This window comes from Channa argus, chromosome 14, assembly GCF_033026475.1.
Source record: "Channa argus isolate prfri chromosome 14, Channa argus male v1.0, whole genome shotgun sequence".
NCBI lineage: Eukaryota > Metazoa > Chordata > Actinopteri > Anabantiformes > Channidae > Channa > Channa argus.
Window position 1 is genome coordinate 24,293,052 of NC_090210.1, and position 18,326 is coordinate 24,311,377.

Below are 18,326 nucleotides of genomic sequence, written 5' to 3' on the forward strand. Positions count from 1 at the left end.
ATTAATGTGTTTGATTACAGCATATTTGACAATTGGTAAATGTGTCACCCTATATTGGGAATGTGCTCAGCCTTGACACCCCAACAATGAACATCTAGAGCCGCTAATGCTACAGAAAAATACACAAAAATATTTTCCAATATTTAACTTGACTGAGGAGCAACATTCAGTGTCTGAGCTAACGACTTTATCCACATGCACTAGTAGATAATGAAAATCAGCTATGTGCATACCAACCTCACAACTTAGCAGTATTCTAATTTTACTTTTATTTTTTTTACATCAGTGTCACATTACTATCGCTCAACACAGAAGCATTTGATAAGCTACACATTGTGCTGGTTTGAACATTGCAGCATCTTGAACAAGAATTCACTCAGCTGAACAAAGTAAAAATGTCGTTGTTAGAAACCAGGCCAGTGGTCAATGGTTATTTTACATTAACCCCCAAGCAAATATGTTACACAGTGATTTCATTTTTTGAAACAATGAAGTGAAATCTTGCCATCTTGACCTTTTAAAGATTAAACCATCCTAAATTTAAGTTAGCCAACCTCAAGGAAATCAAAAACAGGTGTGACCAGACCTTGAATGCAAAACTGAGGACAGAATATTCTAGTTATACTATGAAAAGGTCTGAGGAAGGGCATCGGTGTAAAAACGGTGCCAAATCAACATGCGGACAATGAACTCACGGGATCAGCGGAAAGGACAAAAAAAAAAAAAAAAAAGTGCAGACCTTGTCATATTTATTTGTTTAAAGAACAAAGTTGATTGAAGAAAATATTGAAATATAAATGACGGATACATTTTGATGAAATTTTTGAGTCTTTAGTATATAGTGTTTGTTAAAATGATGCTCAGTTAGTTCCCCACAGTTCAATTATGAATTTCTGGTAGATCAATATAATTTTAATATTAGAATAGTTGTCCCATTTAAAGTCTCCAACTGTCTCCTTGACTTCTCTGTCCATTTGTCCTTTAGGGTCTGCAGGAGGCCGTCCTGCATGGAGCTGTAGGCTCAGTAGTAGCTGACCTGCTTCACTTTCTGACCATTAGTAAGTTTTACTTCAACCTGTGTTTGTGTCTTTTCATTGCTTGTTTCTTGCTTTAGTGGCACTTAACTTTGAATGTCATGCTCAAAGAATGTAGGATCATTTTATTTTTCACAATTCTTCTGCACAACAACTTACAGAAAAAATATTAGTGTGTCCAACCTATGGGTGGGAGGACGCATCGACGTAAATCGAGGGTAAATACAAATAATTTACATATAATACGATATAAGCTTTGGCTTTATTTATATATTGGACAGACACATTTTTTGCATTTCCTCCGGTATGTTAGTCCTCCCGTCTCCACTACAAACTCTACAGTCCTTCTTTGCCTAAAGGTTAACAATGCACCTGCTCATGTACTTTTACAAATAAGCAGCTGTTCCATTTTTTTTATGTCTAAAGATTCTTTATTGACAATATATCAGTTACGACAACACAATGTAAACTTTGTACACAGAAACATTTCCCACCATTTGGCTGCTTTTCAATAGAAAATGTATGTTTGGGAAACATCCATTTAGTGTCATAGAAATCTAAAACGGACATAAAAAATAATTTAAAAAGTAATAAATAATAAAAAAAAAATCCAGCATGTACATTAAGAGCATTGAAGCAGCTGTTCTATTTGTCTGTACAGACATGCCGCAAGTGTGGGGTTACCCTCTGTCATGATTCCTTTATTTTTTACTGTTTTATCCTATTAATTTAGCCATTTACTATTGATGAGTTAAGATAATTTTGGGTAGGAGATATTTTTAAATTTAAAACACACAGGAACAATGTATTCACTTCATCAAGTTTTATATAATAACAAAAACAACAACTGCTGAAAATATAATAAGGTACCAGCAACACATCAGTAACTACTACATAACTGCACGTTGTCCTTAATTTGTCAAATACATTAACATCAATATGTGGGACACGCTATAGTAAAAGATTTACGTGTGCAGGTCAAGGGTCACAGAGAACTATTATATGTGAAAAAAAAAAAAAAAAAGATTTAAATTTTTTAAACTTGCATTTTTTTAAACACAGAGGTTAGGTAAATATATTTATTTAGTTGTGTTTGCCATTTGTAGGCTCCCAGTCATTTTATAGGACAAATTACTTTAATACTAGTCACAAGTATTCTGTCCATGTCCTCTGGAACTGTCCTTGAATATCCAGTTTACTGGTATCCATACACCAGAAAGCATCAAGTGCCAGCAGTCTGCCCCAGTTAGGAACCAGTCCTGGTCCACAGGACTGAGTTTAGAACGCAGCTTTCTTTCTGTGTTTCTTTTAGTTTCTTCAGCTTTGGTTTGAAGGTTTGGTTCAACAAAATCCTCTAAAACTCACCGGAAGATGAGTTCAACAGCAGCTCCTAGAAACATAGATGTTCAGTAGGTTGGTCTCCAGATGTGCAGTGAATGCAGCATCAGTCTCTGTTGCTCATTGCTTGACGTAAACATTCTGTACTACGTGGACCTGCTCACAACGCTCCTCTTCCTCCTCCTGAGGACCTAGCAGGACGCCCTGCACATGTTGCTGCAGAAAACACAAAAAGCAGACCTGAGTAAACAGGGGACACGTCATCCTGTAACGTGTGCTGTAACAGCTGGGCTCCAGTTGAAGGATTTGAGATTGAGTACAACAACATCCATCCCAGTGAGTGAAACACATTAAGTATTAATATGCACTATAAGAATAAACTCTGTGGGGCATGTTTAAGATTTAGATTTCAAGTTCTGGAGCTTTAGAGAAAATGAAATATGAAACACTGCATTTTGTCATATACAAATTATTTCAAGTTATTTATGAGCTGCATAAATGTGCAGAGCACAGATAGTTGCTCCATAAATGTGGCAACTATTTATTATTGATCATATTTTGTTTATTTGCGCCACAACATGTTTTTCTGTTTCTGATCTATCAAAATGTAATTTACTCGAGTGGTTGTAAACTGTAGAACTGACCAGTGATTGTGGCAGCTGCTGCTTGCGGAAATACGTTTGGCACTGATCTGGACGACAGTAAGCAATGGACCAGAAGACAGCGAACAGGAGTCCGGCCATGATGATGACAGTCCCAGTCACAGTGGTCGTCTTCTTCCACGCAGCATCCGGGCCTGCAGGTGAGTCAAGCGTTTACTCTCAGAGATAACAGTGAGAAGCATCGTCCTCGCTTTGTCAACTCCAGTCAAATATGTCATAAGACGTCATGTCATAATTACTTTCTGACAAAAACGGCTCATTTGTGGTTTGGAGGTTTGAGATCCAATTCTGTGGGTCTGATTCTTCACTTTACTGGTTAGCTTTGAATGCTTTTTAGAAATTCAGGCTTTGGTTAGAAACATCTGGAAAATGTTCATTTTTGGACAGTGAAAATATAGGTTTGAAAAGGGGCAGTTTAAAGCTATAAGAACAACTTTTTTCAGATTAATAACATTTTGAGAACTCAGTAGATTTTTTAAGAAAGAACAAACATGTTAGAAAAATGTGTGCATTTAAGAAATCTAGGGGAAAGTGTGGACGTTTTTTTAAAACAAAGGTCAAACAATGTTGTCAGAGGTCAATGACATCATTTTAGGAATTGGCACAATTTTGGGAGGTTGAAACATGTAAGAAATTGACCTTAGTTACAGATAATTATTATACAGCTAAGCTGTGTGTTTTAGGTTCATAACATTACGTTGAACAGGTGGATTTAATTTCATTTCTAATTAACAGTAATTACTTCATCATCAACTATTGTGCTTTATAATTTTATTTACATATTGACACGAGTGCATATGAATTGTTTAACACTTCACCCAGAGAGTGAGAGTTGTGTTACCATTACCAACACCCCAGAGACACTGGAGAATCATAGCCAATCCAGAAAAAAAAGGGTTAACGTTTGATGACATGGATTATTTCTACTGAGAGTTGGGATGTTTTTGTATTGAGGACGGATCAGTAAAATGGTGTGTGTGCGTGTGTGTGTGTGTGTGTGTGTGTGTGTGTGTGTGTGTTTGCTGTACCTGTGATGGACACACAGTGAGCGTCAGTGCTGCCGCTGTGGAGCTGCGTGTTCAGAACAGTCTGAGCTGTGACGCAGTACTCGGCCCCGGCCTGCAGATCGCTGACATGCAGCACCTTCTGCTCAGCTGGCACCGTGTAGAAGGAGGCCTGAAAGAGAAGGAGATGGAGAGGAAGTGTCAGTTTGGATTGTGTGAGCAGTGCTGAAACCCACTCATGGAGAAAACAGTAAAGACTCAATCTGCTGCACTGTGAAATGGGGAAATGGAAAATGAAGAACCGGGAAAGGTAGTAGGGAAGCTACGAGGTGAGAGGAGAAGAAAAAGGGCAAAATAAGGCTGGAAAGAAAAGAAATGAGTTGGGGAGGTAAGAAGAACAGACTTGAAGTTAGAGGTAAAAATACAAGAACAAAGACATAAAAGGAGACGGAAGGTAAACTCTGACCTGCAGCTCGTGTCCTTTCTTCCACACCGTCACACTGGCGACAGCATTGGAGGGAAGTTTAAGGAACGACAGGTGAAGGCCGCCGCCCACCACAGTCACCGTCATGTTGGGCACAGTGAGAACTGCTGCACAGGAGATCAACACTCAGTGATTTTGGTCATGTGGTTAAAAACCTGCTGACTTCTTTACTTCGAACAGAGCAGAGCAGCTGAACTACACGAGTCATATGAAGGTGTGTTTATTGATCAGTTAGAGTTAAACAACCTGTGCTGTCATCTACACTGTTGTTTGTTTCAGTCAATTTACATAAATGTCTAAAAAAAACGCCAACATATCTGTGTCAAAGTCTTTGCATGAGTTTCTGTGTCAGTCACTAAAACTGTTAGAGAGGAAATAACACAGCTCAAGCTGCGATCAGCCCGGAAGAACAAGCTGCACTCTAGCAACTGTTAAATGTTTGTGGCAAAGGTTGTGTTTCCGTTCAGTCTTCCTGTCCCCTCTCAGCCACTAGGTGTCCTCGGACACTGTCCCTGTCCTCTGTATTTTTGACATTTTTGACTGAGCTACTGTTTGTCTTTAACTGGTGATGGACACTGGGGAAAATGTGCAAAGATAAAAACAGCAGAAATTCCAAACTCCATGAAAAGTGTCCCTTTTTAAAAGATTCACACACTTTTGACATTACTCAGCCCCCGACTGTCTTCTCACCACAATTTCTGGAACATTCATGTTCCATTTACTGATGCTTTTTCAGTCTTTTTTACTGCAGCTGCACCTGCTGGACTGAGAACCTGCTGCTGCTAATGTCTTACTGTCTCTGCGGTTGAACGGTCGGCTGAGCTCGGACCAAGCCGAGAGCTGGGACCCGCACCGCGCTCTGACGTGGAGGTTGTAGTCGGCATCGGAGCCCAGGTCAGCGGTCACGTCACAGTGAGTGTGAGGAACCTGCTGGCAGTGGTGAACGTCCCTCCAGCTGCCGTTCAGGAGCATCAACTCAAACTCCCTGAAGGACACACACACACACAGCATATGTATTGGTCTCCCTGAGTCAATGCCTGTGTCAAGTGAAACTAATTCACAATCATCATTTTCTTAGTGCTGAATCACACAGATCCTTGTACTCTAAATTTTAAACGTTGCCTGCTCCCATTGTGCAAATTATTTCACTTCCTAATAATAAAATGAAAGTAGATTTTTATGTGAAAAAAAAAATTTAACAGCAGAACTAAATTATGAAGGCAACACTGGCGTCTCACTTTTATATTTTCATTGTGGTTTTTGTTTCCGCCTCTGCAGAATTGCTCCATATCCACGTTCGTAGCGTAGACACGGGCGGTTATGTTTGTAATGGCACTAAACCTGATCTGTACCAAAGCACCTACAATTATGAGACATCTCACATTCCAGGTGTTTTTGTGCATGTGGCCACAATAACTGTGAGGTGCTGCGGCCTCTTTGCTCCTGCATCACACGGGCCGCAGTGGATGTCAGAGACACACAGAAACCGGTGAGTCCTTATTGTTTTTCTATTTTCTTTTTGTTTTAATTTGGAATTCTGTTTTCAGCAGTTTAGTCGGAAGTGAAATCAGGTGTGAATGTGAGTCAGTGTTTCAGTGTGGTGGAGTCGACCTGTTGGGTGACATTTCACCACCTTCGTATTACTTGTTATCAAAGTTTTAGTTTAGGTGCCAAAGTTTTCAAGACAACAGAACTGAAACATTTGTGCTGATTTTCCACCTTTATTGTTCTTGATGTTTATGATGGCTCAGAAATTGCTTGCTACAGAATGTTTCAAGACTTCAAAACACCTGCAGGAATGTTTAATTACAAGGTTCTTTTCTTTGATTGACAGCTTGATGACGCACATCAAACATATAAACGTCCTCCTGAGTGCAAACTAAAACCAAACAGCTCTAATTGTTGCTGTGTTTGTTACACACACACCTGCTGATATTAATTATTAAAAGAGGTGTGTCATTGAAGCCTGTGCTATTAGGCAGTAAAATTGACGTCTTAATGTACACAACAATCATCAGGAATACGCTGCTCACTTTGAACTGAAGGCATCTGCTGCATATCTCACATATTTCCCTCTGAAACATGATGAACAAACCTTTCAGGGTGTTTAATGAAGAGCTTAAACAATAAGCCAGGAATTTAAAAGCTATTAGTCAGTTTAACAATAATGATGTGTTTTTCTGATTCAGTTTGTTGCATATTTGTCCAGTATGAAACAAATTTCATAGCTCGCGGGCTGCTAGCATGAGTTCATCACTCACCCCTGGTACTGGACGGAGTAGAGGATTGTGGTGTTGCAGGGAGCCTGCAGTGGGGTCCACGTCAGCGTGTGCCTCATGTCTACAGAGTCCACAGTGACCGAGCTGGGAGCTGGTAGCGTCCAAACACCTGCAGACAGTTCAAATTTTAAATCATATCTCAGACCTCAGGGTTTTTCCTGGGGAAGTGGCCTCGTGTCACTGGTTATTGTTTTATTCATCTTCTTTTCACCTTTCTTCATGGTTCACTTGAACCCTTTTCAGTCTGCGGTTGCTGCGACTGAATGCTGGCTACAAATAACAGCTTCCAGGTGTGAATGTGTTTAACTGTGTCAATGTGACCAGTGTCTTTCTACAAAAGAAGAAGAAGCTTTGCAGTGAATCTAACCTGAAGGAATTAAGGTTACGTTTAAAAACTGAAATGAGGCCCTGTGACCATTAACAGAAGCCACCCAGTTACTGTAGGAAACCACTGTGTGGAACAGTAGAGATGTGATGCTGTCTACCAGGTTTCCACTTGAATTCCTGTTCTGATTTTTAGCTTCTGGGTGTTATTTTTGGCCTGAACACAAGTCTGAAGTTTGTGATTGCTTCATGCAGCACTGTAAAAAAAGAAAGTGTTCAAGACAACAAACATCAGCCAAGTTAATCTTAGTGATTTATTTAATGCATTAGTATGTAAAGTAATATTTATCAAAACTTACAGTTTGACAGCTTCTTATTTTTTGTAATTTCATATTGACTGTGCAGAGCGTAGTAGATGGTGCAGGAGCAAACAGGAGCAGGGAGAAGTAGGGCTGGTTAGAGCAAAGTGGATTGAAGCTGCATATTGTATCCTTCACTTTAAGTTTATACAAGTTAGAAGTTTTATTCTTGTTAACTTTTCCAGGTTAGGAAAACAATTCATATATTGTGTTGTGTTTTAGTTTTTAATTTTAGTTCACAAATGAGCTGGAATTTCTTCTTCTTTTTTTTTTTATCCTGTTTACCAAAATGGCAAATTCACAAATTTTGGGCGCGTTTTCTGCCTGTATTTTCAGTGAGTGGCAGTGAGGCAGATAGGAAATATGGCGAACAACAGGGGTCTGCAGCTGGAACCCAATCTGGGACGTTGCAGTCATGCAGCATGTCCTCTTTGACCTCAAGTTTCTAGCATTTCATTTTTGTATAGGACGTCAAAGTAAATGTAGCCTTTGGCAAATACATGCTGAGGAGTAGGTGCAAATGTGTTCTCACTCATGATTTCGACAGTTTTCTGATCACACGGAGTTTATAAAAGATGTTTGTCAGACATTTCTTTAAAAAGAACATTGACAGGATTTTAACAGTTTGCAATTAAATACAGTCAAATGTGTCACACTCTATGTTGATGGATTTTTAGGGGGGGGATGTTTTTATTTTTACTTTTATAGTTAATAATCATAACAACATAATATTTATTCCACTTTTATTCAGTTGGGGTTTTTACAGTCAGCCTGCTTTACACTTCATATCCACATATTTGTATTTATGACCAAACCTACTGTAACTTAAAGATACTGTCAATGTTGAACATTGAGGCCTGATTATCAACACAGAGACACGAGATTTACTCTTTGCGCAATCACTTTAACTTTTACTTTGATGGTCCAGAAGCTGATTTAGGTTTTTATGTCTTCCGCAGAAACTGGACCAGGCTGAGAGTGTAAGTGAACTCACCTGTGATTAAGTGCAGCAGGACTATCGTCATCATCGTCACACTCAGAGTCTGCTGCAGTCTCATCACCACAAAGCTCATCGCCACAACAAAGGATTTAAAAGTAATGTCACGTCAGCTCCACCATGTCCAAATCCCACCTGTCATCTGAGCTTGGACTGACCCAGAACCTTTATATAATCCAGAATGATGTCCAGGAATCCCTAATGGAACAGAATCCAGATGCTCCTTTTTTTGTTGATGTAATGCTGTTTCCACCAGTCTCCACCAGTCAGATCCTCCAGCAGGTTAATAAAAGCTTTCAATCCACTGTGGAGATGATGATGTCTCCATGTTAAATCAGGTGAGGATCCCGATCTTCCACAGCCCTGTGACGTTTCTTTCCAAAGTGTGTTGTCCCATGACAAGCAGTTTTCCTGTGTGTAAAGCAGAAGCCATGTGAGGCTCAGTGCAAACTGTGCTGCATCTGCAGAGAAAAGCTGGTGTTTCTGGATGCTGAGGCTGGATTCCAGGCTGCAGAGCCGGTCCGACTTGTTGTCAGCTCCCCCGGGCCATCACCTGCCAACTAGGCAATTTCAAGTTTAAACTTAACAGCACACCTGAAGAAGACAATGTAGGGCTGTTAGAGCTCCTGGTACAGAATGTGCTGACGATCCTTCACAGTCACCTTAAGTGCTTTAGTTTCTTTTCTTTTTAAAGGCGTTAATAAGCACAATGACATCCCCATAATAAAGTGATTATACTTCTCTATTTCTTTTGTTAATAGTCAAAGTCCTGAACTGTTCTGAATGGTTATAAAAACAATCTGTGTTGCCTGAAGGACGACAGAGAAAAAATATTGATTTATATTAGATTCTTCACATCCAAAGTAAGAGTTTTAAAGTTGTTCTCTCTTTGAATTTATACATGAGTTCAACTTAACAAGACCTGAACATTGTAGATTTCTGCACAAACTTTATTTACAGATATACAGATCTGGCATAACATTATGACCACCTGTGCAATTTAACGCAATCCTGTCAGAAAGGTGATAATTCTACTATTTGTTTAGTGTTGAGTAAACGTGGGGAGCAGAGTCGTCCTCGAGTGTATTATAAGAAGAGGTGGTTCTAATGTTTTGGCCACTATACTTAAAATAAATGTGGCCAATACAATACATCATGATAAACCCACATTTCCTTCCCCGCCTGTGTCACCTCTGGTTATGCTGTTGTTTGGTTTAATTGGTTAATTGGTCAGGGACAACACAGAGAGACATACAAAGACATCACACAAACTCATGTCTCCTCTATTTTATTTTTGAAGATGTAAAGACGACAGTGTGGTGTTTCAGGTCCAGTCTGTTACTTTGGTTGTAAAGATGAAGAGTGTTTCAGACTTTGGCCTCTCACCACAATCAAATATTAACAGGCACCAGCCATAAAACTATAAAATGACTCAGTCAACCTGCTGCTTTGTAGCTTTGCTTTAGTCTGAAACCTGCAAACACACAACTCATCTGCTCCAGCAAAGGGCATCTAACGTGGACTATTCAAACTGTATTTATTTCTATTCCTCATGCTTAAACATTTTTAACCCATGTTCAAGCAGCTGTAGCTTTTCCTCTGCAGTGCATAAACGTAACAGGGGGACAAAGTTGTGGCAACGTTTTGTTGGTTAGGTGACTGAATTTATGCTTAAAGGGTGATTCAATGGAGAAATGATGTAATTATTCAGACAGGTGGAGCGGAGGAGACATTAATCTGTCCTTATTGATTTGACTGACAGCAGGGCGGGAGCTTCATTTCCTTATTTGGACAGAAAAATGTTTATTGCCGTCCCACTGCTGCTGTCGAAAATTTCACCATCTGCTTTTCTCACACTCAGATTCACACCTACAGACAAATTAGAGTCACCAGTTAACCAAACATGCATGTGTTTGGACCGTGGGAGGAAACTGGAGGAAACCCACAGAAGCACGGGGAGAACATGCAAACTTCACACAGGCAAATATCAAACATATTTACAGTCCATCTTCTGTTTTCTTTTCTGTCAGCGGTTTAAAAATGTTTCTCATCCTTTAATGAATCAATGCAACAATGTAAAATACTCCATCACAGGTTACTTGAGTAAAGATACCTCTGTATCTTTACTCAAGTAAAGATCCTTTAAAGTATCAAAAGTAAAATGTCTTGTATCAGGTCAGAGTCACAGAACAGACCTGAGGTCTGGACATGACTTTGCACCAAAACTATTTTTTTCACATCCAACCCCTGTGGGGGTGTTGGGTGATGAGCAAGAATCAACCCCAGTAAAAACCTCACATTACCAAGCAACGACTAACACCACCCCTCCGTAAGATCTGAGGACATTACAGCAAGTCAGTATCAGCGAGTGTTGCCAACAACATACTTAGTGTATTTACTCCTTTGATTGGGATCAGTTTTTTATTGACTAGCAGTCCTGGTCACATGGCCACAGGCAAACAACCACACACAACCTGCAGCCTTTTCTGTTGTGGTTACACTGTTGGTCTTCTGCAGCTTCCTGTGGGGAAAACCAGTATATACCTGAGGAGTGGCTGGAGATGATGATGATGTCATCATCATCATCATTATGACCAGGCAGGCTGAATGATGGGGGGGATTAATAAAGGGAGTGGCTCCCAGCCATTTATGGCCCCTTGCAGAGGCTAAAGTCCTGCTGTCCTCCTTTTGGAGCCACAGTTGTCTGATTAACAAGCCAGAGGCTCCAAAAGCCAACTCCGACTGAATTCACCTGCTGAAGCTTCACCTCTGAAGCCCGAGACCCTGTTGTTCCCTTGAAACTTGAAGGTTCTGTTCTTCGTTTGGATTTTCTCAGAAGGTTTTGCACTTGTTTCACCTCAGCAGTTTTCTGGAATCGCTGCCATCATGTCCACGGGTTTGGAAACAACCGGCTTCATCATGTGTATAATCAGCTGGCTGGTCAACGGGGCTGCGCTGTCTAACGACTACTGGAAAATTTCCTCTGTGTCTGGCAATGTCATCACCAGCCAGAGACTGTTTGAAAACCTCTGGCACTCCTGTGCCGAGAACGCCGGCGGCCTGTCGGAGTGTCGAGATTTCCAATCGCTGCTCGACCTTCCAGGTAAGACACAATATGCTTTCATTTTTTTCATTTGTACACGCAGTACATATGGGGGTCATTTCTAAACCTTACATTTCAAAACTGACAGAGATAATTGGGCACAGGGACGAGAGCAATGACTTCTGAATAATCTGCTCTTTTTTCAGAATAGATTAGTGATTTATAGACAACATTTTCTTCACTTTTTTATTCTGACTTCAGACCACAGAGTTAACAAGTTGTAAAGAATAAATAAAGACATAGAAACATTAAGTTCCTTGTTAGAAAGCTGCTATAGGAAACCAATAATCTGAAATAATTTCATTAATAATTAGCTCTAAATATTTCAGAGTCACCAGAAGCTCTCATAAATATAGAATTTTGTGTACTTTCTGAAGATGTGTCAGGTCAAAAACCCTTCTGAATCACTTGTCCAAAGGTTGGAGGATTTCTTTTGTTTTTCACAGCTAAATGTTTCCCCACCTAAAATAATCTATGTCTTTACAATGAAAACACAGCCAGCAAATTATCTTCACGGACATTTTTATTCAGTATTTGTTTCATTCTTAATCATAGTGAAGTTAATTAATAACTAGGTTGTGTTTTCCTTATACATCGTTTAAGAGATAAGACCATCGTTCGGGCGCCATTTTGATCCTGCTCCTCGCAATAAAATGGAGGGAATCACCTGTCGAGAAGAAACACAGAGAGGCAAAAAGGATTTAGTTTGTAGCTTAGAGGAGTTTGTTCAGGAATCTCCTGAATGCCCATGTTCCCCTTAAATGTTCCCTTAAGTTTCTAATTAGCAGAAAGCCTCTGTGTTTTTATGCTGATAAGTGCTTGATGTCAAAGACACGTCTTCTTTGAAAAGTTCGGGCTCTCCACAAATATTTTTAAGAAAATATTTTTTGTTAAAATGAAGCCGGAGAAAAGTTGCTGGACTGGAGAAGACAATAGCTCAGTGTTCAGCTGACTTATCCTAAAAGTCATAAAGAGGTGTGGCAGGTTTTTATGATCATTACAGCTCATTTCGTCAATCAGACCTGGTGGCTCAATGGGTGCAGCATAGGATTGGGATGCAGAAGGCCGCAGGATCAAATCCCACCCCACCACGTGTAGCCCTGCCTGGCCACCAATGGCCACCTTGGTGCTGGTCCTGAACCCGGATAAAATGCGAAGGTTGCGACAGGAAGCGCATCCGATGTAAAAGGGCACGACAAATCAAACTGTGGAACATGATCTGCTGTGGCGACTCCTGAAAGGGAGACACACTTAAAGACGTTGATCTTTTTTGACAGGTCATTTAGTCAATAAATTACTCCAACAGCTGGGTACTACAGTCCCACAGTGGGTGAAAACTGCTTTTAGTTTTCTTTTTTCTTTGAACAACTTTAGGATACAAAGATTTTATTTAAAACCTTTAGAGGGACAGCAGGCTGGTAGGTTTCTTTCGGACCGAGCGAGTGGTTTCCTCCTGTTTCCAGTCTTCATGCTAAAAGTTCGACTTCTCAGAGCTGTGTAAACTTGCAGGTATTTCCATTGCACTTCCTGTTTTCTTCGTGATGGACAAGCCTGTCTTGTACAAATCACAGTGCATTTTATGTGCAACTAAACTTCAAAAACAAGTGTTTGGTACAAAAAGTTAAATTCAGTGTTCATGGTGTCAAACACATTAATCTCTGCCTAACTGAAAGTCCAAACAGTCCATTTTGGTGGAAAGAGATGTTGGCTGTGGCCTTTTTACTGACTTTTTACTATTTTTTACTATTTTACCAACATTTCTTTATAACAGTGATAGAAAATCTGATGTGGTTGTCACTCAGTTTCATGATAAATGTATGTTACTGCACTTTCGTGGTACATAAATGTAATTACTAGGAGACAGTGTTGTTTGACCTACTTCACTGCTAATGTCACTGTAAATGAAGCCTCTGTCTGAGCTCAGTGGTAAACTACAGTTCCTCCAAATTAAGCTGCCATTGGGTTTTTTTCTTGACTGAAATGTTTGGCTTCAGTTTTTTGTATATTTCTGTCTCCGTAGTCCATGTCCAGGCATGTCGGGCTCTGATGATCATCTGTCTGCTGCTGGGGCTTTGCTCCATGATCATGACCCTGTTCGGCCTTAACTGCATCAAGATTGGCTCGGCCGACGACCAAACCAAAGCCAAGCTCGCCGGTGGAGGGGGAATCATGAGCATCATCGCAGGTGAGTCCACACAAAGCACAACCTGAGACAAGTTCATGTGAGCAGAGGTAAAGCAGTGAAGACATGACCTGATGACCTTCACCCTAATGCAACACTGCATCAACAACGCTTTTCATATAAAGTTTGAATTTCCTGGGTTATTTTAGTGAGATTCCGTCTTTGGAAATGACCACAACGTGAAGCACATCACACATAAACTAACATTTCACTAGCCTTAGTGTTAGCTCTCCAGGGGTTTATTAAAAAGACAAAAAGTCCTGTGTGACAGGATGTTACCAGGCTTCACTACCAGCTGAACCTTGTTGATGCCTTGCTGAGAGTGACTGAGCTCTTGGTGAGAGTTGAGAGTCCACAGCTGTAACTTTTAACACAAGGCAAAATGAAACAGGAAGGGTCATCCTTGTTTTCATAATCATTTGAAGCCATAATGATAATTAAAATCAAACTTCAATTATTGCACAGCCCTAAACGCAAGTTCGTCTTTTTGCAGTTTAAAATTCTCTTCAAATGTGTGGTAAGTCTTTTAAAGGCTTTTATTTTGATGTATGTGAAGAGTTGTTTAAACTAACTCTTAATGCATTTAGAACCCAAAGACCACCAACAAAGTGCAAATAAATGTTTTTGTGTTTGCAGGCTTCTGCTGCTTGATAGCCTGCTCCTGGTACGCCTACAGAGTGGTGCAGGACTTCTACAGCCCACAGTATGTTGGCATAAGGTGAGTTCACAGCAGGTTTGGTTTTTTAACTTTTAAACCGAAGTTCGGGTTCTTTAAAATCCTGTGATCAGGATCTAAATTCATATTAAATAGTGGGGATTTTATAATGTAGCGGCTTGAAGAAGAGAGACGGTGTTTACTGTGTCTGTGGATCCATGTTTCATCTGACCATTCATCCATTTTTATTTTTATATAAAGATGATTCCTGTGATTGCAGATTTGAGATGGGTGCCGGCCTCTTTTTAGGCTGGGCCGGAGCCGCTCTGGCCACTCTGGGTGGAGGTTTTCTCTGCTGTGCATTTAGGAGAGCATCATCAAAAGGCAATAAAGGGTAAGAGCTACACACCTCACCGGTCCTCTTATTGTCTTAGTTACGGAGCAGCTGAGAATCTGTGGCTGAGAGTTTCACAAACAGAACGTCACTGGTTTGTCCTGTTTCTGATTCGTTTGTCCCGTCTGTCTCCTGCCAGTTCTCCATCCAGGTGTTGCTGAATCTTTCCCTTTCTCTGAGTCACATTCATTCTTTTCCACTGTCTAATACCTGCACACACTCACACTTACACACCTATATTAGCTCGGTTTCACTAGTCATTAACCTCATTTGTTTTTGCCAACCTGCCTGTTTTCCCTCCCTGCTTGTGCTTTCTTGAACTTCCTTTTTGTTCTGGCGTTTGTGGATTTGTCTGCCACTGCTTGTCTTCCTGATTTTGCCTCTGGCTGTCTTCATCCCATCTAACTGACCTGGACTCTTTTTAGGCTCCGTTGTCAGAATAAAGCGTTCAGCTTTTTACCACTTGCCAGCTCTGTTGTCTGCGCTTGGTTCACTTTATTTCCCGTTTCTTACACAAAACATGAAACTGAAACTTTCACCCACAGAGGTTGTTGGTCCAGTAGATGTGGTCACCTGTAATCAGACCCAAAGGTCCTGGAATGCAGCTTTTAAAACAAGTTCAAAAATACACCTACAGTACAATTTAGTTGCCTGCAACACCAAAAGATGCAAAACAAAAGACAAAAATTGACATAAAATTACAATAAACACAAAAAAACTACAAATATAGACTCAACAGAACGAAAACCAACCAAAAAGAAAGCATGAGGCCCCGTCCCTGTGTGAGCCCATGTGGCCTCTTTGTCTTGATCCGCCTGTGGTCTGAATTGAATTAAATGTTCTGCTGTAACGTGCACAGACCATTTAACCTCAATGTGTTGTATTAACAGCTTGGGTGTGATGTTCCTCCTCCTGTTTTTCAGAGTTTACTATGGACAAGCTCAGCAGAAGATCTTCACGGCCAAGTCGGAGTCAGAAACAGCCAAATCTTTTGTCTAAACCCAAACTTTTCTACACTTGTTAAGGACATTATCTAGACCTGTTTTTTTTTTTTTTTTGAACAGCCCTCTTGCTGATTTTTATTAGCTGTTATAATAAAATGTAAAACCTAAAAGCAAGGTTTGTGGGGACCTGCTGTTTGTCCAGAGATGGAAACAAAAAGGACTGTACTCCAGATCCTCTTGTGTCTGACTTAATGGACCAGGTTCTTATGAGCTGTGTTGTTTCTTTCTGTCTTTTTTTGTGTGTGCTATGAAGAGTTCTGGAGGTGAAATCTTGAATCTGAATCTAGGGACTAGACAGGAATGTGCTGATGATTGTTGTTATTGTATTTCTATTCATAATTGGGTTTCTGAATAAAGTTTGTATAATATAAAAGACCTGGTTTGTTGTTGTGCTTACTTACTGTCAGGCCACAAACTGCTTGCTGCCTGTTCTACAATAAAAGAGCTTTTTGTATGTCTATTAGTCCACTAAAGTAAATTAGACACTTTTTAAAAACTACATTGAAGGTTTTTGCAAATATGATGGATGCTAATGCTAACAGAAGGTAAATGTACATGATTGTCCAAGTTCAAACTACTTGTTTCAAAATTTTTTCACCACACACAGTTCCACTACAGGCTGTGGACGTCCCTGCTTTTACAGGCAGACATCTGTTTGCTTCCAGGTCTGCGATGGACATTATCTAAAAGAACATTAAAAAAGCAGTTTGGGACTAATAGCATGAAATAATGTCCATGTTTAATTTGTGTAGTGCAGCAGTCCCCTGTTGTGTGTTTGTTGTAATCTCCTGTGTAATAATGGAGATTAATGTGAGCAGGGCAGTAATCCATCTGTGTCTGTTTACCTGCTGACGGGCAGAACAGTGGATTAAAGCTCCACAGCTTCACTCGTCCGTCCCTAGTCCTCTACAAACCTGCTGCCGTGTGGTTCAGCATCTGTTCACAGCCCTTACTGCAAACGAAATCCTCATGTGAAAAACCACTTCTAAAGTTCCTGAGGTTCTGCTGGTTTTCTGGATTACTTTCCCATGCTGATCCCTGTAAAGTTGGTGGCTGGTTGATGGAAACACACCTGTGTCTGGAGGGTCCAGTCATTGCTGAAGTATCCCGGACTGAATCCACACTGTGAACACAAAAAACAATCCAGTCAACTCTGTTCAAAGATTATTCAAAAGCAGAAGTCAGGGGATTGAGTCCAGAACAGTTCCACACTGAATGTCTCTGAGTACAGTTGACTAGTGTCACTCTATGTTTGATGCAAACCAAACACTTTTACTGTATTTTCTTCATGTACTGAAACACAAAAGACAACATGTTCGGTGTTTAAAGTCAGAGTAAAAAAGATGCTAAAACTAACTGTCTTCCTCCCCCTGTCTCCCTCTGTCTCGCTCTAATCTGGCCCTGTTGTGCTGACTACGGAGGAACCTCAATCTTCTCAGTCGGCTCATTCAGGAAGTCTGCATGAGTCTGTCTGGATGCAGGGATCAGTGGAGGAGGAGGGGGACGTGGGGATTGGTCAAAGTTCACAGCCGGATCAGCTGATTGGCTGAGGGCTGTCTTGACGGACAGCAGGTGTTTACTTATAGAGCTTCTGTGGACGCTGCTTGTCTCCTCTGATCCAGCAGCATTTCCTTCCCCACTACAACACAGGTGAGTTTGATCCTAAAACCGTCTATTCTGAATCTGTGTGTCTGTTGAATCTGTTTGAGTCGTGAAATCTGAAAATGAGCATCACTATCTTTAAACGCTGCATTAGAGACAATGTCCCATCCACATTCAAAGAGACATCACTTTAGCAGCATATGGCATCTGAGACTAACACAAAGACAGATTCACAAACAGAAATCTGTCGGACATCTGAGGATGAAATTATTGCGTTGCCAGGTGAACGTGTCATGTAGCAATGATACGTTTATGTAGCACATTTACTTCATACATTTCTTAAACTGACAAACCGATTAGATTAGAAATGATGTTGAATGGAGATGATTTTTTTTATTCCAGAAACAAAAAACAGTTAATATATACAAATCCAGGTGATTTTTAAAATTCAACATCTTTTTCATTTATTCTTATGGCTAAACTGCTTTGTAATTAAGAACTTCACATGTTGGGAATATTTACTGATGAAGCTGATTTTCATGTAAAATTATCATTTTTAGTTTGGCTGATTACCAAACACTCAAAGGAAGTGAAATTCGTTTGTGTTGTTTTCAGTGAGCAGAGGTGAAACCCATCAGAGAAGGTTTTAACAGGATTAGGAAGCTCAGCAGAGTTAAATCGTCTTTATTCAATTAACTCGGCAAAAAGAAATCATTCAGAGACCAATGCAAACATCCCTCACTGTTATGGTTTAGTGAAAATCAGGATTTTTGAGCTGTACTCTGGTTGTTCAGTCAGTTCTATGGAACCTCTGGCCTTAATACGCCAGATTTTAAATCATTTTTATTGACATGCAGTTTTTATTCCCCTGAATATGTTACATGGTACAAACAAATGGAAATGAC

General features: G+C 40.2%; 2 protein-coding genes and 1 long non-coding RNA gene across 4 annotated transcripts; 2 read left to right on the forward strand and 1 right to left on the reverse strand.

The window, feature by feature from the left end:
• Positions 1–827: 827 nt before the first annotated feature.
• Positions 828–9,114, reverse strand: crfb16 (cytokine receptor family member B16). 2 transcript variants are annotated; one of them, XM_067475417.1, is made up of 7 exons: positions 8,479–9,114; positions 6,784–6,910; positions 5,317–5,507; positions 4,505–4,626; positions 4,063–4,210; positions 3,017–3,168; positions 828–2,588 (listed from the first exon to the last, which is right to left on the reverse strand). In XM_067475417.1, the coding sequence occupies exons 1-7, from the start codon at positions 8,555–8,557 to the stop codon at positions 2,493–2,495; spliced, it is 915 nt and encodes a 304-aa protein (XP_067331518.1). In that variant the 5' UTR covers positions 8,558–9,114; the 3' UTR covers positions 828–2,492. The 2 variants fall into 2 exon arrangements, with proteins under 2 accessions (XP_067331518.1, XP_067331517.1); XM_067475416.1 differs by having other exon boundaries at positions 832–2,588; positions 4,505–4,629; positions 8,479–9,112.
• LOC137098801 (uncharacterized) lies at positions 4,604–8,573 on the forward strand. Its single transcript, XR_010910654.1, has 4 exons — positions 4,604–4,736; positions 5,259–5,434; positions 5,801–6,011; positions 8,444–8,573. It is a non-coding gene; the product is annotated as an uncharacterized lncRNA (long non-coding RNA).
• Positions 9,115–11,153: 2,039 nt separating the features above from the next.
• cldn15la (claudin 15-like a) lies at positions 11,154–16,192 on the forward strand. The gene is made up of 5 exons (XM_067475418.1): positions 11,154–11,584; positions 13,605–13,769; positions 14,403–14,484; positions 14,702–14,815; positions 15,739–16,192. Exons 1-5 carry the CDS (start codon positions 11,368–11,370, stop codon positions 15,812–15,814), a joined length of 654 nt encoding a protein of 217 aa, XP_067331519.1. The 5' UTR covers positions 11,154–11,367; the 3' UTR covers positions 15,815–16,192.
• The last annotated feature ends 2,134 nt before the right edge of the window (positions 16,193–18,326 follow it).